This window comes from Pongo pygmaeus, chromosome 19 (assembly GCF_028885625.2).
Source record: "Pongo pygmaeus isolate AG05252 chromosome 19, NHGRI_mPonPyg2-v2.0_pri, whole genome shotgun sequence".
Taxonomy (NCBI): Eukaryota; Metazoa; Chordata; class Mammalia; order Primates; family Hominidae; genus Pongo; species Pongo pygmaeus.
The window spans coordinates 68320405-68332225 of record NC_072392.2 but is presented as its reverse complement, the minus strand read 5'-3'; the positions used below and the strand labels follow the sequence as shown (position 1 = coordinate 68332225).

At 58.7% G+C, this 11821-nt stretch overlaps 1 protein-coding gene and 1 long non-coding RNA gene across 11 annotated transcripts; one reads left to right on the top strand and one right to left on the bottom strand.

Moving 5' to 3' along the window:
- Nucleotides 1-32: 32 nt before the first annotated feature.
- Nucleotides 33-11244, top strand: EPN3 (epsin 3). 10 transcript variants are annotated; one of them, XM_054460122.2, is made up of 10 exons: nucleotides 869-1282; nucleotides 4817-5517; nucleotides 6476-6594; nucleotides 7281-7361; nucleotides 7584-7712; nucleotides 8645-8732; nucleotides 9190-9459; nucleotides 9626-9730; nucleotides 9861-10091; nucleotides 10246-11244. In XM_054460122.2, the coding sequence occupies exons 2-10, from the start codon at nucleotides 4956-4958 to the stop codon at nucleotides 10575-10577; spliced, it is 1917 nt and encodes a 638-aa protein (XP_054316097.1). In that variant the 5' UTR covers nucleotides 869-1282; nucleotides 4817-4955; the 3' UTR covers nucleotides 10578-11244. The 10 variants fall into 10 exon arrangements, with proteins under 10 accessions (XP_054316104.1, XP_054316097.1, XP_054316094.1 ...); XM_054460119.2 differs by having other exon boundaries at nucleotides 869-1423; XM_054460123.2 differs by lacking the exon at nucleotides 869-1282 and adding an exon at nucleotides 1957-2790.
- Nucleotides 7062-10608, bottom strand: LOC134738755 (uncharacterized). Its single transcript, XR_010124772.1, has 3 exons — nucleotides 8852-10608; nucleotides 8440-8535; nucleotides 7062-7665 (listed from the first exon to the last, which is right to left on the bottom strand). It is a non-coding gene; the product is annotated as an uncharacterized LOC134738755 (long non-coding RNA).
- Nucleotides 11245-11821: the final 577 nt, after the last annotated feature.

Here is an 11821-nt window from a genome sequence, read left to right as displayed (position 1 = left end):
TCCAGGTCCTCCCATGTTCCACCTGCCCTCAGATCCCCTCCTGCCAGCTGCCAGAGCCCTCCAGCAGAAGGAGAGACAGACATAGCTGGGGAGGTGATGTGTGGGATGCCAAGTAGAAGAGCAGGTTGGTAGCAAGACAAGGAGTCAGGTGACAGGACAGTGTGTCACCTCTGGTAGTCTCTGCCTCTGGCTTCCTTGGCCCACACTTTTAGGGTCATGCTTCCTGGAGCCAGGTCTTCCCGAAGTGTCATCACCAAGTATGACAAAGTGTGAGATGAGGAGTAGAACTAGACCCATGGGACCTGGCTCCCTGCCATCTCCCCTCTTCAGCTGGGTCCCAGGGCCCCAATTCAGTCCCTGAAGATCATGCTCACCACACCTCTTCAGCTCTAGAGGCCACATCACCTTGTTATTTCGGGGTCTAGTCTGCCTTATCCCCCTCCTCATCTCAAACTATCTGGCCTTGAGCCATCTTTCTGCCTTAAAAACAGCTGCTGATCTTCATGCTACCTCCCTTGCTCAGGGGAACATGAAACAGGCTGGAAATGGCTCTCAGAAAAAAAGGTATTGTCAGCTCAAACTCAGGCCCCTCATTGTCTTCTGTCAGTCATAACCATTTGGGGCTGGGCTCCCTGTGTGAACAGCACTCCAGGCTCCCAGAGTTTGAAGAACAACTTTGGTTTTTGGGTGGGTGGGCATCCTTAAGTGGGCCTCAGGCATCCTCCAGCTGAGATGCAGAAGGCGGAGGATGGACAGAAGGATCTGACTCCGTGTAGGAAAGGCAGGGAGGGGGCTGTGCTGCAGTCCTGATGCCCTCCTCCCCCAGAAGGCGGGGGCTCCACCAAAGAGCCAGCCCCAGGGAATGGCCCTGCCCTCTCCTTTCATGTCCTCCTGGCCCAGAGGAGGAAGGGGAGGGGTGTGGTGGGGGTGTTGGAGCCCCCCCTCCTTTCCTGTTGAAGAGGCAGGGGAAGGGTTAACTCAAAGCAGAGGGGATCGGGTCGCCAGCACTGGCTCCAGATGTGCACTTCCTGGGGGCGGCCAACAGGCCGGCCCCCTACCTCTCAATGCAACACTTGCCTGGCCAGCAGGAAGGGGTTAACCCGCCCTGCGCTTCCTCTTGTGTCCTGTTACTGCTGAGGCAGACCTGCCGGGCCAGCTGAGCAACTTTCCTCGGAGTGCTGCCTGGCGCTGGCTAGGAGGCAAACGCACGCGGGAAGAGCTGCTACCCATTCCAGGGACCCTGCCGCTGCCCCTCTGAGGGGTCTGCACCTCCTGGGAGCAGGTGGGTCTCTGGGACGAGGGTCCGTGGTGGATGGCTCTGGAGACGCTCCCGAGGCTGTGCCGTCCCCCTGCTGCACAGGTCGGAGGGTCACCGCAGAGGCTACTCGGGCCGGGGCTGGGGCCGAGGGAGCCCACACTGGAGGTAAGCTTCCTCCCTGGCCCCTTCTCTCACAGTGGCGGCATGGAAGGCGGGGGTTGGTGGGAAGCAAACAGTGGGTTTGGGGCTTAGTCTCTTTTCCAGGTGCGAGGGAGAAGGCTGAGCTGTAGAGGACCTAAAGGCTTCTTTCCTGCCACCCCTCCCTCTCTGCAGCCCCCAAAAAGGGACTCAGGGCCCCCTCCCCATCCATCCTGGGACTTAGCATCTTTGGTGGCATCTTAGCATCTTTGGTGGCATTCCCCACAGACTCCTTCTGCACATCTCTGCTGTTTCCTCTTCTTCAGCCCCTCATGCACACCTCTAGCCTCAGGGCAGTCCCCCCTCCCCCATCTCCCGTGCTCCCGGGATGCAGATATTACAGTGGCCAGAAGCTTAGAGTTCAAGCTCACCCCGTCCCTACAGCATCAAGAAGGGCACTGTCATTCCCCACTGCTCTGGCTGGATCTGACTTGGAGGCAGGGACTGGAGCCCACCTTAGCAGAGGACGGGAAGGGGGTGTGGGCTGGGCTGGTGGGTGCACAGACTTTACACAAACTCATGCACGTGTAACTGGACAGATCTGGGTTCTCTCCGTCTCTCTGAACCCCTTGCTGGGGATGAGCGATCTGCATTTTTTGGTCCTGACTTTTGGGAAACTCTCCAGATCCCCCCATCCTGCAGGCCCTGAGAAAAGCAGCCCCTCCCTACTGCGCAGTTCTCCTTGGGACCCTGTATGCAGGAGAGAGCTGATACTCCGTGCCCCGTGGCCCATCCCACTGCCTGCTGGCCCTGCTCCCATCCCCTCAGCCTCCTCCCTCCTCTGCCCTCTCGTCATCTCTGAATTCTCAGGCCCTGCCCTCTCTGTGTCCTTCCCTCCACCTGACAGGGTCTGGCTCAAGGTCACTGCAGTAATTCCATACCCAGCTGCCCAGGGCTGCTGCTGCTACCGCCACCGCCTTATCGGCCGCTGGGTTTCTATTACACTCCCTTTTATTTCTGGGCATATCGTGTTCGATAAAACCCTTTGCTTGTAACACTGCTGGCAGCACTCCCAGCTGCTCCCTCCCGCGTTCCCGCGTTCCTTCCTTTCCTCCTCCCTTCTCTGTGCTTGGGCAGCCTTCTTCCTTTCCTCCTCCCTTCTGTGCTTGGGCAGCCTCACCTTGTCCCCTCAAACTCCAGAAAAGGAAAATCAAGGTGCCTCCCCATGTTTCCGGCCCCACCCTTCCCCCCAGCCCCTGCAGGGGTGTGCAGAGAATGTCCACCTTCTGTGAAAAAGGTCCAGGCAGGGCCGCTGGGCCCACACCGAGAGTCCCCTCCCAGAGGCTGGTGCCCCCACACAGGCCAGGCCGGAGGGCCAGGGCATCCAGGTCCAGGTAGGGCTCTGGTGCAGTCACAGCGCCCGACTGGTTCTGCTAGTTCCAGCGGCCAGCCGGTAGGGGCGTGTGCTGGGCGGGCTTTGGTGCACATTATTTCCCCTCTTCACTCTGCCACCCCCAGCCACGGGTTGGGGAGGTGAAGGCAGGTCTGAGTCACTAGCAAGGGAGAGGGCAGGAGTTAAACAAGTTGTGGCCGTGGCATTCCCACAGAAGGCCCACCACCCGCTGGAAGGAAAGAGACAGCAGACAAAAGGTAGGCTGTGCTGTGGGCCAGGCACTCTCCACCTCGCCCGCTCCCACGGTATCCTATTCTCTGGGCCCCCAACAAAACCTGCCAAGGCGTGTTTTCAAAGCGTGGGGCTGCTTTGAACTGAGCCCAGCGCTGGCGGGGCTGGGGTGGAAGGAGCGTGGAATCTGGAATCGGGTGGGGGAGGACAGTCTCCTTCAGATTCCTGCTTCTGGCAGCCTGGGGACCAGCTGGGGCACGGGCTGGGATGGAGGGTGGAGCCGAGAGGTGTTTGGTGGGTGGGGGACAGTTCATGGGTGAAGTGGAGGTTCTGCAGGCCCAGCCAGTGTGTGTGTGCATGCACACACAGTGCTAATGTGGGAGGAATGGCGGTGGTCAGGGAATTCCTCTTTTGGTTTCTGAAAGGGCCTTTGGGAGGACCTTGGGCCTGGAGTTGTATTCAGCAGACAGCCTGGACCTGTGGCTATTGTGGGGAATTGGGCTGGCCCAGCTCTTCTCCCTGCTGGGGTACCAGAGGTCCACCATGTGTCCAGGGTTTTGGGGCTTTGGAGAACCCAGACTGTTCCTACTCTCAGGGAGCTTCCATTCTAGCTGAGAAGGTGGGACCGAGACAGTAAAGCAATCCGATGAAATAATGACCAAACTGGGTAACACTGACAATAAGGATTGGATTAGTCTTCTGGAGACCTGGATGGTAGTCCAGGCTCTGCCACTTACGTGCCATATGACACAGGCAGGTCCCATCCCCTCTCTGTCCTCAACACTTTCATGTGTACGTGGGGGTGGCAGGCAGGAGTGTTGGCAGTGGCCAGAACTCTGAGGGGCAGTCTTCCTCAGATGATACTTACTCTCTTGCCTTCTGGCCCAGGTCATAGCATTTCTTCTGAGCTGCCCTCCCCTGACTTGCTGGTTCACTCCTTACTCTTCCCTTGGATCTTGGATCTCAGCTCTGCCACCACCTCCTCTAGGAAGTCTCCCCTGATTTTCCTGGCTTGGGTCTTCCTGTGCGGCTCCGCACTCCCACACTGGACTGTGATTTTCTGTACCCTCTCAACTGAACGTGGGTGGACCAAGGCGTGTGTTCTGTGCCTGGCATGGTGCCTGGCTCAGAAAAGGCCTCCAGGAAATAGGTGTTGAATGCATCAAATTATAAAAATTAACAATATGAGAAAAGTGAGCTGAGGAGCTAGGAAGGATAGGTCTTAAGCTAGATCTCAGCAGAAACAGAGGCAGTGGCCGAGCAGAAGCAAGGCAAGCGGGCATTCCTGGAATCCTGTTAGCGTTCCCCCATGAGGCCATGCACTCTTAGGTGGGGCTTCCTGGGGTCATCTTGGTTCGCCATGTAGCAGCTCTGTGATCTCAGACAAGTCACTTAATATTACAGGGTCTCGCTCTGTTGCCCAGTGGCATGATCATGGCTCACTGCAGCCTCCAACTACTGGCCTCAAGTGATCCTCTTGCCTTGGCCTCCTGAAGTCCTGGAATTATAGGCGTGAGCCACTGCACTGGGCCCATTTAATACTCTGAGCCCCACCTTTCCCATCTGTGGATGGAGATAATGATAATAGCATCTTTGTGGTGTGACTGTGAAGACAGATAGATGAGCATGCAAAGCTCCAAGTGCCTGCTGAATTATAAGTGAAATAAGAACGTGTGCTGCTGAAGGCTGTCCCTGGAGGCAGGGACACTCTGGCCAGGCCTCATTTAGTTGGTCAGTGGCTGAGTGACCCGTGAGGTAGGCCTCTGCCCCTGAGTTCCTGGCCCTCTCTTCCTCAGCCCCATGTGGAATCCAAGAACGCAGCTGCTCTGCTGAGAACACGGCAGCCCATCCTTCGAGACCGTGACCTCACCACAGTGGCCCTCAGCCCTCCACCTCCGGCGGGGGCAAGGGCCACCCACCTCCAAGTCTCCAGCCATGACGACCTCCGCACTCCGGCGCCAGGTGAAGAACATCGTGCACAACTACTCCGAGGCGGAAATCAAGGTGCGCGAGGCCACCAGCAATGACCCCTGGGGCCCCCCTAGTTCGCTCATGTCCGAGATCGCTGACCTGACCTTCAACACGGTGGCCTTCACCGAGGTCATGGGCATGCTGTGGCGGCGGCTCAATGACAGCGGCAAGAACTGGCGGCACGTGTACAAGGCTCTGACATTGCTGGACTACCTGCTCAAGACGGGCTCCGAGCGGGTGGCCCACCAGTGCCGCGAGAACCTCTACACCATCCAGACACTCAAGGACTTCCAGTATATCGACCGCGACGGCAAGGACCAGGGCGTCAACGTGCGCGAGAAGGTCAAGCAGGTGATGGCCCTGCTCAAGGACGAGGAGCGGCTGCGGCAGGAGCGAACCCACGCCCTCAAGACCAAGGAGCGCATGGCACTGGAGGGCATCGGCATTGGCAGTGGGCAACTGGGCTTCAGCCGCCGCTACGGCGAGGACTACAGCCGCTCCCGGGGCTCTCCGTCCTCCCACAACTGTGAGTGAGCCCCGGCGCGTGGCTGGCATGGGGAGGTGGCCCGACTTCCATTCCTGGCTCTGCAATCCAAGCCATGGTTCATAATACCTACCTCCAAGGGGTGTTATGAGGATTCAGACATAAGGAATGTAACATGCAAGGCACAACACCCGGCACATAGGAGGTGCTCAACAAGTTAGCTCAGATAATAATGTTGTTATAGATTGATTACCATTCGTTAGCTGCCTGATAGGATGGCATGACGGTGGAAGCACAGGTTTGGAGTCAGATAGCATTCTATATTCTGCTTCCTCCAAGCTGTGTGACCTGGGCAACCAGTTCTCCGAACCTCAGTTTCCTCATCTGTACAATGGGGATAAGCTCACCTACCTCCATTGTTTCATCTGAGAATGAAATGAGACCAGCTGCAGGAAGGTCCTCTACCCTGCACCCAGACACACGGCATTCCCCCTCATCCCCCTACCTGAGGGCAGCGGCTAGACAGTCCCTGACTCTCCTGCCCCCAGTCATGGGGGCTTCCAGGATCTGAGGAATACTCAGAATGGCCCGCCTTCCATAAAGCCCTTGACAGTTTGCTGAGGGCTTTGAGGTTGTGACCTCGTTGGACTAGAACCTCCTATCCTTGCACTTCCCTTGCCCCCAAGCAGGACGGGGTCCATCTGGAAGTCCAAGAGCTGGAGTCAGGGCACCTGGGTTCAAGTCCTGCTTCAGGACCCTGGTCAGGGCCCTAAGTGCTGCCTGTGCATCTGCTAAGGAGGGACTGGAGCCATCCCACCGGGATGGGTTGGGATGGGGAACTTACAGAGTGCCTGGCACACTGCTTGGCCCACGGGGGCCTCCACGGCCGTTGTTCCCCTCCTCTCAGTTCTCTTCTTTGAGCCTCAGCTTCCTGGCAGGCAGAGGGGTGTGGGAGCCGATGGGTAATCGTGTGGTCACACAGACATGATGGTCATTGCAGCCTCCTCTTCGTCACCCCGCTATACCTCCGACCTGGAGCAGGCCCGGCCTCAGACGTCAGGGGAAGAGGAACTGCAGCTGCAGCTGGCCCTAGCCATGAGCCGCGAGGAGGCAGAGAAGGTGAGGCCATGCAGCCCCACTGTGGTGGGGAGGGGATGGGCTAGAGAGAGAGAGTGCCTGGGAGCCCCTTGGCCTTGACTCAGGCTCTGTCACCCAAAGCCCCAGTCCTGTGCCCAAGGACAGCACAAGACCCTCTATCTCTGTCGGTTTGTCGCAGGCAGGGACTGCCTCCCTGCCTCCAGTCCTCTCCACTGGGCCTGGAAAGGGTGGCGAGTGTACAATTAGGGGCACATGTTGTGTCTTGGGGCGCCTGCTACCACCTCATCATGGAGTGGGTGAGTGTGCTCAGACATATTCCTAGGAGACACTGGGATATGCCGCCCGCCCCCGCCCACCAGCTATCCTTTTGGGGAGACAAGGACAGGCCCCCGATATCATCATCTTTGCCGTTACCTCTGTGGATCCAGGAAGACCAGGCAGGAGGCAGCTGGGCCTCACACAGGAGGGCCTGAGGTACTCTCAGAGGATTCAGAAGCGAAAGATCAGTCTTCTTGATCTTTAAACTGCATTTCAGATGCAGGCAGGGAGAAGGCCACACCCACCCTGCTGACTGAGGGGCAAACGGCCCATGCACACTGAGGGTGGGCATTTGTCTCTCCATCCCCATGACCCAGGCAGGCCTATACTGCCCTTCTGGTCCCAAGGTGGGGGTACAGGGCCAAGTTTACCCCTCTCTTCCTCCGCAGCCTGTCCCCCCAGCCTCCCACAGGGACGAGGACCTGCAGCTGCAGCTGGCTCTGCGCCTGAGCTGGCAGGAGCACGAGAAGGTAGTGGGCCGAGCCCGCTGGGCTGCCGGTGCTGTTGCCGCTGCTGGTGGAGGTGCTTCAGGGCACTGACAGGCTCCTCTCACTGTACCCGGTGGCCCTGCTGCTCCTAACCTCTCAGCTGCCTCCCACCCTGCACTCTCTCGACTCCAGCCTTGGGTGCACAGGTCCCCGGATTCCCGCCTGGGCTGCTCATGCTCCTAACTCTTTCTGTGCCTTCTGCAGGAGGTGAGATCCTGGCGGGGTGATGGCTCCCCCATGGCCAATGGTGCAGGGGCCGTGGTCCACCATCGGTGGGACAGAGAGCCTGAGAGAGAAGAGAGAAAGGAGGAGGAGAAGCTAAAAACCAGCCAGGTAGGGAGTGGGCTGGGGTGCGTGGGATGGACAGGGCCTAAGAGATGGACTGAGTATTTGTAAAGAGAAAGCTGAGCAATGCCTGGCATATAGTAAGCACTGACATGTTTATTAGATGAAATAGGGGTGGGGGTGTAGCAGCCCTAGTCCCACATTGCATGGGCTGGTGACTTGAGTTAACAGCAAAGTGGGATGCAAAAGGATCCTGATCGGAGACCCCCGGATATGGGTTCTGGATTTGCTGCCACTTACTCTATGACTTGGGGCATGTCACTGTCATGGCCTCAGTTTCCCCTTCTGCACAGTGCGCTTATTGGATAGTTCCAGCTCTGACATGCTAGGATTATGTGACACTGTCGATCAAGACTAGGGTGGGCCCAAGCACATGGTGCTGAAAACACCTCGGGCTCATGGACATATTTTCTCCGCATGGGGAGTGGGCAGCTGCTGAGTGCAAGGCTGCCCTCCAAAGCTGTCCATGCCATGCCCGGGTGCTGTGGTCTCCTCTCCGTCCATGTTCCCTGTGGCCAGTTTCTCTTGGACACTGACCTAGGGAGGTAGGCTGGTTGAAAAACATCTGCCTTTGGCCTTCCTGCCCCTTTCTGCTGGCCTGGATTCTATCCCAGCTCTGCCTCTCCCTGGCTGTGTGACTTCAGGCAAACCCATTCCACCCCCTGTGTGCTGGCTGGCTCATCCATAAAATGGGTACATCACCTGCCCTACCTACCTCACAGGGTTGTTATGCAAATCAGGTACTCTGTAGATGAAGAAACATTATAAACTGTAAAGCACTGTGCAGAGGTGAGGGATCATGAATAGGTATCTGTGGAATGAGTAAAGAGAATGAGCTGGCATTAGCCTGACAGGTCAGGGCCTGCCCTCCCTCCAGGCCCCGCCCACTTCTGAGCCCCGGCTGCCTCTCCCCTCCACAGTCCTCCATCCTGGACTTGGCTGACATCTTCGTACCTGCCCTGGCCCCGCCCTCCACACACTGCTCTGCTGACCCATGGGACATCCCAGGTGGGCATGCAGGGCTGCAAGAGGCTTCCAGGCTGGCCCGAGAGCCACCTCCTTCCCAGCCACTTGCTGGGCCAAGCACCTCCTCCCAACATCTGAGTGTCACCGGGCACGTCACTCACCACCTTGAGCCTCCGCCGCCTGTGGGACAGGCTTTCGTAGTGAGGGCTATGGAGACTGTCTGAAGGGCCCAGCTCCTAGGAAACGCAGCAAATGTTCTCTCGCTGCACTCACTTGCTCAGCACGCCTGGGAAGGTGGCCTGAGTCGCCCACACCTGCAGGTCCCAGCTCCTGGGGTCACTTGCCAAATAGGGACTCCAGCCTGCTGGGTGGTCCTGAGGCGGCAGCCCATCTGTGACATGGATCTTCTGCCTCCCAACTTGGGCTGGGTAACTGGGAAGGTCCCTGGGCGAGGGATAAGGGTGGGCCTGGGATCACGTCTATGCTGTTCCCATTTCAGGTTTTAGGCCGAACACAGAGGCCAGTGGCTCCTCCTGGGGGCCTTCTGCAGACCCCTGGTCTCCGATCCCCTCAGGAACCATCCTGTCCCGAAGCCAGCCCTGGGATCTGACTCCCATGCTCTCCTCCTCTGAGCCCTGGGGCAGGACCCCAGTGCTGCCTGCTGGGCCCCCCACCACAGACCCCTGGGCACTGAACTCTCCCCACCACAAACTCCCCAGCACTGGGGCTGACCCTTGGGGAGCCTCCCTGGAGACCTCCGACACACCTGGTAAGAAGAGGGCCAGAGAGTGTGAGTGAGGGGCTGGGGGACTTCCAGGCAGGGCCAAGGGGCAGCAGGTACTGTCTGTGTTAGGAGGGCAGCTTCTCTGGAAAGGGGTTAGACCAACACCTGCCCTTTTTGTCAACCCGTCTCCTCTTCCTCTCTCTCTTCCGAGGTGGTGCCTCGGCCTTTGACCCATTTGCCAAACCTCCAGAATCCACAGAGACCAAGGAGGGGCTGGAGCAGGCCCTGCCCTCTGGGAAGCCCAGCAGCCCTGCGGGTGAGCAGGGCAAGGGGATGGTGAGGCTCTGGGGAAGGAGGGGCCCACCCCGAGCAGCCTCTGTCCTCTTCCTCCAATGTCAGGCGCCAATCCCTTTCCCCACCAATGAGCTCTAGCATTTCTATTCCAGAGCTGGACCTGTTTGGAGACCCCAGCCCCAGTTCCAAGCAAAATGGCACGAAGGAGCCAGATGCCCTGGACCTGGGTATACTAGGGGAAGCACTAACCCAGCCAAGCAAAGAGGCCCAAGCTTGCCGGACTCCCGAGTCATTTCTGGGCCCCTCAGCTTCCTCCTTGGTCAACCTTGACTCGTTGGTCAAGGCACCCCAGGCTGCAAAGACCCGGAACCCCTTCCTGACAGGTAAGACATCCCCTTGTCCCTCAACCCAGGGGCTCCTGCTTTCAGAGCCTAGCCTCGGCTGGAGGAGCCCACTCTTCTTCCCAACTTCCAAGACCTCCCAGTGTAGGGCTCTGAACCCCGGGTCACTCGAAGCCACTCTCTGCACTCTCTGCAGGTCTCAGCGCTCCGTCCCCCACCAACCCGTTCGGCGCAGGCGAGCCGGGCAGGCCGACGCTAAACCAGATGCGCACCGGGTCGCCGGCGACGGGCCTGGCAGGCGGGCCTGTGGGGGCGCCCCTGGGCTCCATGACCTACAGCGCCTCTCTGCCCCTCCCGCTCAGCAGCGTGCCAGCAGGCTTGACCCTCCCCGCCTCGGTTAGCGTCTTCCCGCAGGCCGGAGCCTTCGCACCGCCCCCCGCTGGCCTGCCGCAGCCGCTGCTGCCCACGCCGAGCTCAGCCGGGCCGCGGCCCCCGCCCCCGCAGACCGGCACCAACCCCTTCCTCTGAGCACCGCCCCGTCCCATGCCGGCCTGCGCTTGCGCCAGGCGCCCCGCGGCCTCGCCTGCGCCTGCGCCGGACGCCCCTCGGCCCCGCCTCCGGACCCGGGGCCGGTGCTAGTGGATTGCTGAGCCGGTGGCGGCTGGGATCCCGCGGCGGCTCCGGAAGCTGGACGCGGACCACGGCCCGGGAGCTAGAAACTGAACGCCCGCATAATAAAGACTGGAACCCTCGTTCTCAGCTGTCACCAAGTGGACTTTTTGCGGGGTGTGGCGGCCGGGTCTCGACCACAGCTTGGATCACCGGCAGTCTAGGAAACTGCAGCTGCACAACGTAGGGTGCAAAACTGCCCCGCTTCCTTTACAGCTCTTCTCAACCCTCACCTCCATCCCCGGTTACCCAGGCACCTTCGCTTCCAGATGCTCCCAGGCTGTCACTCAATTCGGTCATTTCATTCATTTATCACAAATGGGCACTGGGGTTGAGCTAACAGCCAGAGACAATAGGCCTTTGTTCCTATTTATTGGGTACTGCTTATGTGCTAAGCAGATCAGTTTATTTAATGCTTGCAACGACTCTCTGAGGTAGACAATATTGTTAATTCCGTTCAGGACCCCGGCTACATAATCTGTGGGGCTCAATACAAAATAAAAATGTAGGGGCTCCTTGTTTAAAATCGTGTGAAGAATTTCAAAACAGGGACAACAGAGCATGAAACCAAGCGCAAAGCCCACTGCAGTGCGATTGCACAGGTCTCTCACCTTGCAGCCGGCACTACTCCCATTTTTCAGGCAAGGAAACCGTGGCTCAGAGAGGTTAAATGGCATGCTCAAAGTCACAAAGCTGGCATGGGGCGGGGCTGGAACTGAGTCAGACAGTCTGGCTCCAAGGCCTGGAGCTCCCAGGCTGGGCCCCAGATTTAATTCAGCAAATATTGACTGACTGCTGTGGACAAAGTGCTGGGCTCACCTTGGAGGGATCCAACCTCCAGGAGCTCCAGCGCAGCAGGGTAGACAAGCCAGGAGCACGTGATGTGGTTGTGGCAGGAGCCAAGTGCAGGAGCTCCCAGGCTCCTTTGTTTTACTGAGTCACCTTAAATGTAACTCTGCCCTCTACCTTGCTTCGCCAAGGTTGGCGAGAAACTGAGTCTTAGCCACACAGGAGGAATCGGACCCCTTCTGGGGGTTTATGTGGAGTCTGGGAAACCAAGGGTGGGGTGAGGCCTGGTACTCAATCCAGGAGGGGCCCCTATG

Excerpts from the sequence above, each read along its gene's own strand:
- EPN3 (XM_054460122.2), top strand. The coding sequence starts at position 4,956 with ATGACGACCTCCGCACTCCGGCGCCAGGTGAAGAACATCGTGCACAAC. Across the intron at positions 7,713-8,644 it reads AGAAGCTAAAAACCAGCCAG|TCCTCCATCCTGGACTTGGC; the intron begins GTAGGGAGTGGG and ends TCCCCTCCACAG. Across the intron at positions 8,733-9,189 it reads TGACCCATGGGACATCCCAG|GTTTTAGGCCGAACACAGAG; the intron begins GTGGGCATGCAG and ends TTCCCATTTCAG.